General features: G+C 41.4%; 1 protein-coding gene across 5 annotated transcripts in view; it reads left to right on the top strand.

The window, feature by feature from the left end:
• The first annotated feature begins 396 nt into the window (after nucleotides 1–396).
• COP1 (COP1 E3 ubiquitin ligase) overlaps nucleotides 397–13150 on the top strand; it is a 247303-nt gene continuing 234549 nt past the window's right edge. For all 5 annotated transcript variants that reach the window (XM_072733092.1, XM_072733089.1, XM_072733091.1 and 2 more), the window contains exon 1: nucleotides 397–994. In XM_072733092.1, coding sequence (XP_072589193.1) covers nucleotides 582–994 — 413 coding nt within the window. In that variant the 5' untranslated portion in view covers nucleotides 397–581. The remainder of the gene's footprint in view (nucleotides 995–13150) is intronic.

The raw sequence follows: 13150 nt of genomic DNA, 5'->3' as shown, positions 1-13150 counted from the left end.
CCCGCCAGCTCCCAAGCGCGGGCGCCACCCTATCATTCACTGCCCTCTCCGCAGCCCTTTCACCCTTTGGGACAGCCCCACCCCCTCCGCCCCCCTCCCCCCGTCCCCCCGTACGTCACCCGCCGCTCGGCCGCGGACGAGCGCAGCCCGCGTTGCTAGGCCGCCGCCGGGGGCGCGCCGCGCGCGTCCGAGCCGCCCTGGAGGTTGTCTCCGCCGCCGCTCCCGCCCCTTCCGCCGCTCGCGCGCGCGCACGGCCGGCCCTCGGCGCGCCCCGGTTGGCTGCGGCGGGGCTGGCGGCGGTGGGGCCTCGGCGGCGGTAGTGGTTTCTCCTCCGCTGCTTCAGTTTCCTCCGCCCCCTCCTCCCGTCGGACGCGGCTGTGTGCTCGCCTTAAACAAACAAAAAAAAAAAAAAAAAAAAGAAAAAAGAAAAAAAAAGATCAACTTTATTGTTCCTCAGCCCCACCTCCCGGCGCGGCGCGCGGCCTCAGGATGCACTGAGGTTGAGGGGAGGTCGGGGGGAGGGAGGCGGCGGCGGGTCGCGGTCCCTCTCCGAGCGCCCGGCCGGAGGAGGGGGAGGCACGATGTCTGGGAGCCGCCAGGCCGGGTCGGGCTCCGCCGGGACCAGCCCCGGCTCCTCGGCGGCCTCCTCGGTGACTTCCGCCTCCTCGTCCTTGTCCTCCTCCCCGTCGCCCCCTTCGGCGGCGGCGGCAGCGGCGGCGGCGGCGGCGTCCGGCGGGGCGGCCCAGGCCGCGGGGTCGGGCGGCCTCGGGGGCCCGGCGGCGCGGCCTGTGCTGGTGGCGGCCGCCGTGTCGGGCAGCGGCGGCGGGGCGGTGTCCGCGGGCCAGTCTCGGCTCAGCTGCGCGGCCAGGCCCAGCGCCGGCGTGGGAGGGAGCAGCTCCGGCCTCGGCAGCGGCAGCCGGAAGAGACCTCTGCTCGCCCCCCTGTGCAACGGGCTCATCAACTCCTACGAGGACAAAAGCAACGACTTCGTGTGGTGAGTTGCCAGAGCATCGCCCTGCCCGTCGCGGAACGAGGAGTTGGCCCGGTGTGGGCTGGCGGGGTGCGGCGGGAGGGCGGCCCAGGTGGTGCCGGGGCGGCGTCTGCAGACCCTCAGGCCGGGGGAGGACGTGGGGGCGACTGCGGAGGCCCGGGCTGCCGGGGAGGAAGTGAGGGGAGCCCACGGAAGGGGGCCGAGAAGGAGGGTCGGGCAAATGGTGCGTAAACGGGGAAAGTTGGGCCTTGCTTTTTTTTTATTTATTTATTTATTTATTTATTTATTTATTTATTTATTTATTTATTTATTTTTTCCTGGTGCATTTTCTGCTTTCTGGTGAATTCGACACCCTGTCGGTCCGGATTTCTTGTTGAACTTGTAAACGGAGAGGATTAGGCTTCCTGGGAGGCTGAGGGACGGAGTTGGTCAAATTTGCTTATTGAAAGTATGGTAGATGGTGCTCCAGACGTGGGTATGGATATTTTAAGGAGAAGTAGTATTTCATGTCAGTATCCCTCGTGTGTGTGTGTATAAATATCCTCCCACTTCAAAGGCTAGGCCACTTTTAAATCTGCTGTTGAGGCTACTGTAGTCATAAAAATCTGTTCACAAAAAATTCCACTTGTCACTAAATGCCTTGGACGCGAGGGAACCACATTTATTCAGCAGCATCCATGTGTCGGATGTAGCTGTACTACATTTGTGTAACAGGTTACGGTGCCCTGGAACTTCTGATTTGAGGAACGCCAGGTAGTAGACACCTTGTCATCATAGTTGGCATCTTGAACGATACACAGGAGTAGACCGTGAGGATGTCTGGCAGAGTTGGGTTGTCTATATTAAGTGAGAGATGGAGTGGATTGTCTTGCTGGAAGTGTTTTGGGATTTCTCATTGGGTTTTTGTATCCAGAACCCAATCCAAACAGTAGGAGTAGGAGAAAGGAATTGCTTCTAGTTAAGTGAGAACGGGTGGGATTTTACACTTTTCTTTTGGAGGAAATTGTTGATAGACTTAGAACGTGAGTAGGAAGTTGGCCTGCGCTGTCATTATAGGGGAAGTTGATTTACCTCAGGGTTGAAGATGATGTGAGTTGGCATCATTAAGTAAGATTGGGCTACACGATGGAACTGTAGGAAAGATAATTGATTAGAGTTTTTAGGTCTTGCAGTAAAATTATCTTCACTCCTATTTCTGCTTTGGTCTTACATTACTCTGGATTGAGACAATTAATTCGTTTCTCATTGAAACTTGGCTATAATTGTTATTTATAAGTAATTTAACTAGCTTACGGGTGGGTCTAAGAGGTGTTTGTGCTCATACCCAGTAAGTGGGGTGCCATATGATGAAGTAGAAGCTGATGAAACAAAATGAGGATTTTCAAAATTTCTCTTTCTTCTTCTTTCTTCTTTCTTCTTCTTCTTCTTCTTCTTCTTCTTCTTCTTCTTCTTCTTCTTCTTCTTTTTTTTTTTTTTAAGATTTATTTATTCATGAGAGACCCAGAGAGAGGCAGAGACACAGGCAGAGTGAGAAGCAGGCTCCCTGCAGGGAGCCTGATGTGGGGACTCCATCCCAGGATCCCCGGATCACACCCTGGGCTGAAGGCGGCGCTAAACCGCTGAGCCACCCGGGCTGCCTGGATTTGTCTTTTTAACCACCATTTGCATTTTAATTAATTAATTAGTTTATTTATTTATTTTTTAAAAGATTTTATTTATTTATTTATTCATGATAGACATAGAGAGAGAGAGAGGCAGAGACACAGGCAGAGGGAGAAGCAGGGTCCCTGCCGGGAGCCCGACGTGGGACTCGATCCCGCGTTCCCAGCATCGCGCCCTGGGCCAAAGGCAGGCGCTAAACCACTGAGCCACCCAGGAATCCCCGCATTTTAATTTTTAGAGGGCTAAAGGAAAACAAATATGCCAGCATTCCTATAGGTGCACTGAAATAGTGAAGATGTGAGAAATAAGAGAATCAATAATTTATTCAACAGATATTTATTTGGCACACACTGTCTGCCAGGCACCATGAGTTGCATATTGACTATTTTGTAGGGAATTAGAGAGCCATAGGATAATATAAGCTGTTGGCACTGGTTTTTGTTGTTGTTGCTGTTGTTTGTTTTTTGCAAGGAGGGTGTGGTGGTGGTGGTAAGATCATTAAAATTTTTGTCTGTCACCTAATTTTTAACTATTTCAGTCTACTCTCCCAAGTCCTAACCTGGAAGTTCCAAGTGAAAGTCTTCTGTTAAAAATTGTGAATGTTTCACTTTCTAAAAAATCTCATTAGTCCATTATTTCTTTTTCTGGTGAGATTGAATATTTAGAATAATTCATTAATGGAAATCTATTTTCCCAATTCTCAAGCTAGATTTGATTTGGCCAAGCTTCTGGGGTAGAAGATAGGGATTAAACAAGGTCCAAGGAAATCTTTTTCTTTTTTTCTTTCTTTCTTTTTTTTTTTGAATATGACTTTTTTTTTTTAGATATTTATTTATTTATTTATTTATTTATTTATTTATTTATTTATTTATTTATTCATGAGAGAGAGAGAGAGAGAGAGAGAGGCAGAGACACAGGCAGAGGGAGAAGCAGGCTCCATGCAGGGAGCCTGATGTGGGACTTGATCCCGGGTCTCCAGGATCAGGCCCTGGGCTGAAGGCAGCGCTAAACCGCTGAGCCACCAGGGCTGCCCCAAGGAAATCTTTTTCATTTCTAATTGGCTCTGGGTGGTTGGTCTGGTCTTGTTATGTTCAAGGTCAAACTGTGAACCAACCCGTATTACTCTGTGCTTTTACATCCAAGTGAAGCTAAAGTTTGAATAATAGTGATAATTTCTTATTCATCATATTTTAAACTTATATTTATACTTCACATTTCATTTTATCCTTGGAACAATTCTGTGAAATTATAGATAGCTTCTAGTTTTGATATAATAGATTGTATTCCCATTGAGACACAAAGAAGTAACTTTGTTTCACATTGGACAGCTAAGTGGCAAAAAGAACTCAGATCTCCCAGTTCTCAATTTTGTGCTTTATTTGTATGGATTAGAAAATTGGGGGTGACTTGGTGGTCCAGTTGCTTAAGCATCTGCCTTCTCAGGCCGTGATCTCAGGGTCCTGGGATCCAGACAACGCCCATTTCTGGAGCCCTGCTAAGCAGAGTCTGAGTCCCTTTGCTCCTCCCCTGGCTTGTGTGCCAGTGTGCTCCTTCTCTCTCTGTCTCAAATAAATAAAATAAAAAAAAAAAAAGAAAATTTATAAGTATATGTATTTGTACATGTGGTCCTTTTTTTTACAGAACTTATTTTTAGGTAAAAGCTACACCCTACCCGAGGCTCGAATTTATAAAACATACCACTGTGCTTCACCAACTGAGCCAACCAGGTGCCCCTAGCCTAGTGGTTCTTCAATGTGGTGGCTTGGAGGGAAATAGTTATTTTATTATTACACTTTTATCCCTGACCACTCCCTCCTGCCTGTTTACCTGCCCACATGCAAGAGATTGTACCAGAATTGGAGACTGGAATGATAGTGTAGTTTGGAAAAGCTACTTAGGTGATAGTGGCATGTTCTTTTCCTCTTGAAAGAGGAAAGAGGACAGTTGATTTAAAGTCAAAAGCCTGATTTTCAGTAACACGCATTCACCTCTTATGTCATATTTGAAAGTCAGTTTATATTTAATTGCAGAATTAACGAACATTTCAGGTATTTATGTTTTAACTGTTTCTTTCATAAAAAGTACTGAAAGTATATATCAAGTTGCAGATAATTATTATTATTATTTTTTTAGATTTTATTCATTTTAGAGAGAGGGAGAGAGAGAATACCAGGAGGGGGGTGGGGGAGAGGGAGAAGGAAGCCTCCCCAGTGAGCAGGGAGCCTGAGGCAGGGCTGGATCCCAGGACCCTAGAAGACTTGTGCTGAAGGCAGGCACTTAACAGAGCGCCACCCAGGCGCCCCATGTTGCAGATTATTTTGTTTTATAGTTGGAGAATCTGTAGTTCAGGAGAGCATAGTATTTAGCTTGAAGTTGGATAAATCTTTGAAATTTAAAGGAGGTCATTGTTACTTTGATTTTTCTTACATGGTCCATTTAAGTAACTATGAGTCTAAGATGACATCTTTAGCACGTTACTACTGCCTCTCCATTACATTAGCTTCTCCAACTACCTGAAATTACTTTTTTTTATGCCTGCAAGTCTGTTATCCTGAGGCGGAAATAAGTATTTTCAAGTAGATTGTAAACCCCTGTGGGAAGGTTAATTCTGATCACCTGCCTGACACAAAATAGGTAGGATTTACATTAAAAAGATATACTGTTTAATAAATACGTGACTTTCTCCTGTCATACTATTAATAATAGACTGTCCTGGGGTGCCTGGGTGGCTCAGTTGGTTAAGCGTCTGCCTTTAGCTCAGATCATGATCCCAGGGTCTACATCAGGCTCCTTGCTCAGTGGAGAATCTGCTGCTCCCTCTGCCCAACCCCCTCATGGTCACATGGATTCTTTCTCTCTCTTCTCTCTCTGTGTGAAATAAGCAAATACAGTCTTTTATTTTTTATTTTTTAAGATTTTATTTATTCATGAGACACACAGAGAGAGAGAGAGACAGACAGACAGACAGAGGGAGAAGCAGGCTTCACGCAGGGAACCCGACCTGGGACTCCATCCGGGATCTCCAGGATCACGCCCTGGGCTGAAGGTGGCGCTAAACCACTGAGCCACCCGGGCTGCCCAACAAATACAGTCTTTAGAAAAAATAATAGACTGTCCTAAGGAAGCTCTGGGTTTAATGGGAAGAGAGACTTTTAGTCATTTAATTATAGTATCATATCCTGGCATTGTTGCTTCTCTTAGTACTATGGCAGGTATTACTCTTTTGAATTTACATGTCTCGCAGTCCTCAACATAGCTCTCTAGGAAGCCATTACCTATTAATCACATTTAGCACTAAAGATGAAATCTGTTTGATCATTGTTGCTGTTGGGTTTTTCAAACTATCAAAAAGTGAAAACAGGAGATACCACATAACTTGTCATTACAAAGAGAACTTTGAACTTATGGTTACATACTTATATACAGTGTGTATCTTACTGGATATCAGAGTGAAAAAATTTGAAACTTACTGAATTATGGTATATAATTTTCTTTGGGACAGAAAAGTAAGTGGAAAATTTAGGTGGCCTTTTGGAACCACAGCTAGTTTATAAGTAGGACTAAATGTAATTTAAAGAGCTGTTAAAGCATATTCAACTACTGAAATAAACTTTAGAATTTATTATGTTGTTATTGTAGTAATATCAAAGTGAAGCTTCCTTGAATCTGCCAAACTGAAAATCTTTCTTGAATCTGCCAAACTGAAAATCTTTCTTATAATAATGCACTTACTGTTTGGATGACAATGATGGCGAAAGATACTCTGCAGGAAATGATATCATATCTTAGCAATTCATTATGATCTTTCTGGCTATCAGATGATGGATTGTCAGTATCATTGTCAGCAGACTTACGTGAATCAAATGGTAGAGCAAATGAAAGAAGATTATGAAGCAGGATTTGAAAGACTATTGACTTGAATTCTGGACTATAAATTGAAAGGGAGGTACTGATGAAGTAGTCGTTCATTAGTAAAGAATGTGTTGATTAGTAGTTGTCCTTTCCTTTTACAAATCTTTCCTGACAGTAAGACAACATTACTTACTTGACTGTATTCTAAAAGTTATTTTTTATTTAAAAATTAAAAAAAAATGTTTTTTTACATAATCCCTACACTCAGTGTGGTGCTGGAACCCACAAACCCGAGATCAAGAAAAAAAAAAAAAAAAAGAGTTTCATGCTCTACTGACTGAGCCAGCCAGGTGCCGCTAAAAAAAATTGTTACTGATTAAAGTAATAAAGCCTTAATTAAACCTTGTTGCTCATTTTTTCTCCTTACATATGTATATTGTTACTGGTGTTTTCTTTCGTTTTTTTTTTTTTTTTTAAATTTTTTATTTATTTACTTATGATAGTCACAGAGAGATAGAGAGAGAGGCAGAGACATAGGCAGAGGGAGAAGCAGGCTCCATGCACCGGGAGCCCGATGTGGGACTCGATCCCGGGTCCCCAGGATCGCGCCCTGGGCCAAAGGCAGGCGCCAAACCGCTGCGCCACCCAGGGATCCCCTCGGTTTTAAATAATCATTTAACCTGCGACCCTTTTCCTCAGAGCTTTTGTAGCTTGGAAGGAAAGCTTTATTTTATTTTTTTATTTTTTATTTTATTTTATTTTATTTATTTATTTTTTATTTATTTTTATTTTATTTTATTTTTTTTTTATTTTTTATTTTTTTGGAAGGAAAGCTTTAATAGTGGAATTAGTTTTCTTTATCCTGTTAGGATTTGTATTGTACAAAATAAAATGCTTCTTAAATTCTTGACTTGTTTTTATATATGGTGTCTCCCCATCTGTGCTGTTCAGTTTGCTTGTTCTTTGCCCTCTTTATTCATATATGTATGTACCAGATTCTAGATGTATATAGGTTCTTACCATCTCAACTAATATTTCTTAGTTGAGAAACATGAGTAGCATGTTTTCTCTTTATATTTTCATATATGTTCTTTAATTTTTCATAATTTTCATGAACTGAGTTGTCTTTTTTAAAATATTTTATTTATTTATTCATGAGAGACACACAGAGGGAGAGGCAGAGACACAGGCAGAGGGAGAAGCAGGCTCCATGCAGGGAGCCCGAAGTGGGACTTGATCCCAGGTCTCCAGGATCACGCCCTGGGCCGAAGGCAGGTGTTCAACCGCTGAGGCACCAGGCGTACCCTCTCTATTTCTATATAGAGAGGAAGGTGGGTTGTAATAGGTGGTCTGATTTCTGTTCATTGTAATTCTGGTATTAACTTTTGGGAATTCCATCCTTCTCTCTTCCTTGTCTCTGTGTTTTGGGGTGAGTGCTCATTTTCCTCAAATTCAGAGTTGGAATACATGATAGCAGGCCCAAGTAATCTCATGTATTGAAATTCCAATTCCCTGGCCTCAGTATTAGTTCAAGGATGGGCATTTTGGCTTTAATAGAGTTAATGAGACAAAGTGAGTTAAGTAAAAATTATAGATAACTATTTTTGGGATTCTTTTAGATAGTTGTAACTCAAAATTAATAAATGCCACGTTCACTCCAAATTGAATGTGCTGTACTAACCATTAGCTTGGTACACATACTCCTAATAAAATATGTGCTCCAGTATAAGCTTTTATAATTTGCAAGGCACTATTCTAGTGGTTTAACATTAGCTACTCAATCTTCACAATAATTGTTTGATACAGATACTTTTATCATTTCGATTTTGTAGATGAGAAAATGAAGGTAGAGAGTAATTTGTTGGAGTTCATATAGTTAATATGATGGTGTCAGTATTTATATCCAGACATTCTGGCTCAGAGCTCAAGCTAACCACTGTATTACCTTGCCTTTAATTTAGAAATCCAGTGGCTGGAGCTTTTGTTTAAAATCAGTTTAATTGGGCACCCTGGGTGGCTCAGTGGTTTGGTGCCGCCTTCAGCCCAGGTTGTGATCTTGGAGACTGGGATCCAGTCCCACGTCGGGCTCCCTGCATGGAGCCTGCTTCTCCCTTTGTCTCTCTCTCTCTCTCTCTGTCTCTCATGAATAAATAAATAAAATCTTTTAAAAATAATAAAATCAGCTTGATTAATATATAGACAGTGATAATAGTCACTAGTTTTTTTTTTTTTTTTTTTTTTTTAATTTATTTGAGACTGAGAGCACAGAGGTCAGGGGGCAGAGGGAGAAGGAGACTCCCTGCTAAGCAGAGAGCCCAACTTGGGGCAACATCCCAGGACCCCGAGATCATGACTTGAGCTGAAAGCAGATACTTTACTGACTTGAGTTGCCTGGGTGCTCCAATGGTGGTCACTAGTTTTAATTGTATAGTTTAATTCAGTGAGTTTTGACAAATAATAAACCCTAATAAAGACCTAGAACTTTTTTTCACTCTAGAAAGTTCATTGTGCCAACACTCTGCACTCTATCTGCTACCCTCACTTTGACACCTGGCAAATTTTTCTAACACTAGTAGTGATTTTTCTAACACTAGCAGTTTTTCCTTCCCTAGGATTTTGTATTAAGAGAGTCATTCCGTATGTAGTCTTTTGTGCCTGACTTTTTATTTGGCATGTTTTTCAGATGTAATGTTGAATATACCACTAGTTTTTTTTTTTAATTTTTATTTATGTATGATAGTCACACACACAGAGAGAGAGAGGCAGAGACATAGGTAGAGGGAGAAGCAGGCTCCATGCACGGGGAGCCCGATGTGGGATTCGATCCCGGGTCTCCAGGATCGCGCCCTGAGCCAAAGGCAGGCGCTAAGGCACTAAACTGCTGCGCCACCCAGGGATCCCTAATTTTTTTCTTTTAATTGCTGGATAGTATTCCATTATATGGATGTAACATTTATTTATATACATCATCAATTTTAAAGAGATTTTAGTTTTTTTGTTTCTAGATTTTGGCAATTGTGAAGAAAGTTGTTGTAAACATTCATGTCCAAGTATTCATGTGGACATACCTTCATATCTCTTGGGTAAATAATATGTATATTTTTTTCTTGGGTAAATAGGAGTGTATTGCTGGGTTGTATGGCCAAGTACATGTTTAACTTTGTAGTACACTGCAAAACTATCTTTAAAAGTGGTTGTATCATTTTGCATTTCTTTTTTTTTTTAAGATTTTTTTTTTTATTTATTCATGAGAGGCACAGAGACAGAGGCAGAGAGACACAGGCATAGGGAGAAGCAGGCTCCATGCTGGGAACTCAATGTAGGACTTGATCTCTGGACTCCAGGATCACACCCTGGGCTGAAGGTGGCGCTAAACTGCTGAGCCACCCAGGCTGCCCTCATTTTGCATTTCTATCAGTAATATAGAAGAGTTCCAGATCCACATTCTTTTTTTTTTCTTTTTTAAGATTTTATTTATTTATTCATGAGAAACACAGAGAGAGGGGCAGAAATATAGGCAGAGGGAGAAGGAGGCTTCCCTGTGGGGAGCCTGATGCCGGACTTGATCCCAGGACCCCGGATCATGACCTGAGCCAAAGGTAGACACTCAACCACTGAGCCACCTAGGTGTCCCCCAGATTCACTCTTGCTAACATTTGGTGTTTCATTTTTTTTTAGTCTTTAAAATTTTAGTTATTGTACTGGGTGTGTAGTAGTATTTCATTGTCATAACTTGATTGCCTTAATGATTGATGACATTGAACATATTTCCATGTGCTTGTTTTCTCATTTGCATACATATGTTTTATAAAGTGTTCTACTCTTTTGCTCAATTTTCTTGTTTGTCTTAGGTTGTAGGGTTCTTTTTTTTTTTTGTAGGATTCTTTGTATATGCTGGATACTAGTATTTTATGAGTCCTATATATTGCAATATTTTCTCCCAATCTGTTGCTTACCTTTTTTTTTTTTTTTTTAAAGATTTTATTTATTTATTCATGAGAGACACACACACAGAGAGAGAGGCAGAGACACAGGCAGAGGGAGAAGCAGGCTCCATGCAGGGAGCCTGGACCCCAGGTCTCCAGGGTCACGCCCTAGGCTGAAGGCAGACGCTTAACCACTGAGCTACCCAGATGTCCCTCATGTTACTTTTTATGTACCATGTGTGGTAAGGGTTGAAGATTTTTCCTCTCTGTTAGATAACCAGTGATTGTGGAACCTAATTGTTGAAAAGGCCATCTTTGTTCAGTGAATTTTCTTGGAACCTTTCTTAAAAATTAATTAACCCTATGTGTATGAGTTTATTTCTGGAATCTTTGTTGTGTTGATCTATATGTTTATCTTTATGTCAATACCACACTGTCTTGATTACTATATCATTTTAGTAAATCTTGAAATCAGTTTAATTTTGTTCCTGTATTTCAAAGTTATTTTGGTTATTTAGGTCCTTTGCATTTCCACGTGGATTTTATTTTACTTATTTATTTATTTTTGAGCTCCATGTGGATTTTAGTATTAGCTTACCAATTTCTTCAAAAAAGCATATTAAGATTTTATTTTGGGTACTTTTTCCTTTTTTCTAATTTATTCATTCATTAGAGGCAGAGATAGAGAGAGAGAGAGAGGCAGAGACATAGAGGGAGAAGCAGGCTCCATGCAGGAGCCCCATGTGGGACTCAATCCCCAGATCCTGGGGATTAAATCCTGAGCCGAAGGCAGATGCTCAACTGCTGAGCCACGCAGGCATCCCTATTATGGGTTCTTTGAATCTCTGACTCAATTTGGGAAGATTTGACATCTTAATGACACTGAATCTTTGAACCATGAACATAGTATGTTTCTTTAATTATTTAGGACTTTAATTTCTGTTAGCAGTGTTTTATGATTTTGTAGTTTTCAGTGCTTGGAACTTGTACGTATTTTGTTAAACTTAGTCCTAAGTATCTCATATTTTGATGGTATTGTATATATTATTTTATTTAAAAGATTTTATTTATTTATTCATGAGAGACACAGAGAGAGGGGCAGAGACAGGGAGAGGGAGAAGCAGGCTCCCTGTAGGGAGCCTGATGCATGACTCAATATTATTTTAATTTCAATTTTTAACTGTTGCTAACAATTTTAATTGTTGCTAATGAAATAAAATTTATTTTTGTATGTTGACTTTGTATCCTGTGATTGTTAAATTCACTTTGTTCTAATGGGTTTTTTTTTTGTAGATCCTATGGGGTTTTCTGAGAAGACAATTGTGTCATCTGCAAATCAAGACAGTTTTACTTTTTTCCAATTTGTATGCCCCATTTATTCTTTGATTTTGTTTTTTTTTTTTTTTTTTGTATATTCATGAGTGATACTGGTCTTGTAAAAAAGTATGTGTTTATATGATTTGGTTTTTTTTTTTTTTTTTTAAATTTTTTTTTTTTTAATTTTTTATTTATTTATGATAGTCACAGAGAGAGAGAGAGAGGCAGAGACACAGGCGGAGGGAGAAGCAGGCTCCATGCACCGGGAGCCTGATATGGGATTCGATCCCAGGTCTCCAGGATCGCGCCCTGGGCCAAAGGCAGGCGCCAAACCACTGCGCCACCCAGGGATCCCAATATGATTTGGTTTTGATATCAAGTGTATTAGTTTGCTAGGCTTTACATAATATAAGAGACTGGGTAACTTAAATAATAGAAATCTTTTTCTTACAGTTTTAGACTACAGTTTTAGTAGTCCAGGGTCAAGGTATTGACAGGTTTAGCTTCTTCTGAGGTCTCTCTTCTTGGCTAAGATGGTCACCTTCTTGTTGTGTCTTTACATGGTCATCTTGTGATCTTTGTGTTGTCTTTATTCTGATTTCTTCTTATAAGGACACCAGTCATTGGATTAGGGCCCAATATATGATTTCATTTTACCTTAATTATCTCTACTTTAAGGCCTAGTTTTTAAAGAGTCCCATTCAGAGGTACTAGGGGGCTAGGATTTCAGCATAGGAATTTGGGGAAAGACACAGTTCAGCCCATCACACGGGTGATGCTGGTGATCCCCCCCCCCTTTTTTTTAAGGTTTTAAGGTTTTATTTATTTTTTCATGAGAGACAGAGACACAGGCAGAGGGAGAAGCAGGCTCCATGCAGGAACCCTGACATGGGACTCCAGGATTGGGCCCTGGGCCAAAGGCAGGTGCCAAACCGCTGAGCCACCAGGGATCCCCATTGTTTATGGGATTTTAAAGGAATGCAGCTTCTTTCATTTCTGATAGTGGTAATTTGTGTTTTCTCTTTTTTTCTTGAATGGTTTAGAGGATTATTAATTTCATTAACCTTTTCAAATTAACTTATTTTGCTATTACTGATTTTCTATATAGTCTGTCCATTTTCTACCTTACTAATTTTTGGGTTTATTTTTCTTTCCTTTTTTTTTTTTTTTAAAGATTTTATTTATTTATTCATGAGAGACAGAGGCAGAGACACAGGCAGAGGGAGAAGCAGGCCCCACGCAGGGAGCTGGACGTGGGACTCGATCCCGGGTCCCCAGGATCAGGCCTTGGACCAAAGGCGGTGCCAAACCGCTGAGCCACCTGGGCTGCCCGGTATTACATTCTTTATGCCCATGTTGGGTTTTTCATACTTGTTTTTATCAATTACTGAAAGAAGAGTGT

The sequence above is a fragment of the Vulpes vulpes genome, chromosome 13 (genome assembly GCF_048418805.1).
Source record: "Vulpes vulpes isolate BD-2025 chromosome 13, VulVul3, whole genome shotgun sequence".
NCBI lineage: Eukaryota > Metazoa > Chordata > Mammalia > Carnivora > Canidae > Vulpes > Vulpes vulpes.
Note: the sequence above shows the minus strand (reverse complement) of the source record. Positions and strands in the feature narration are given on the sequence as shown.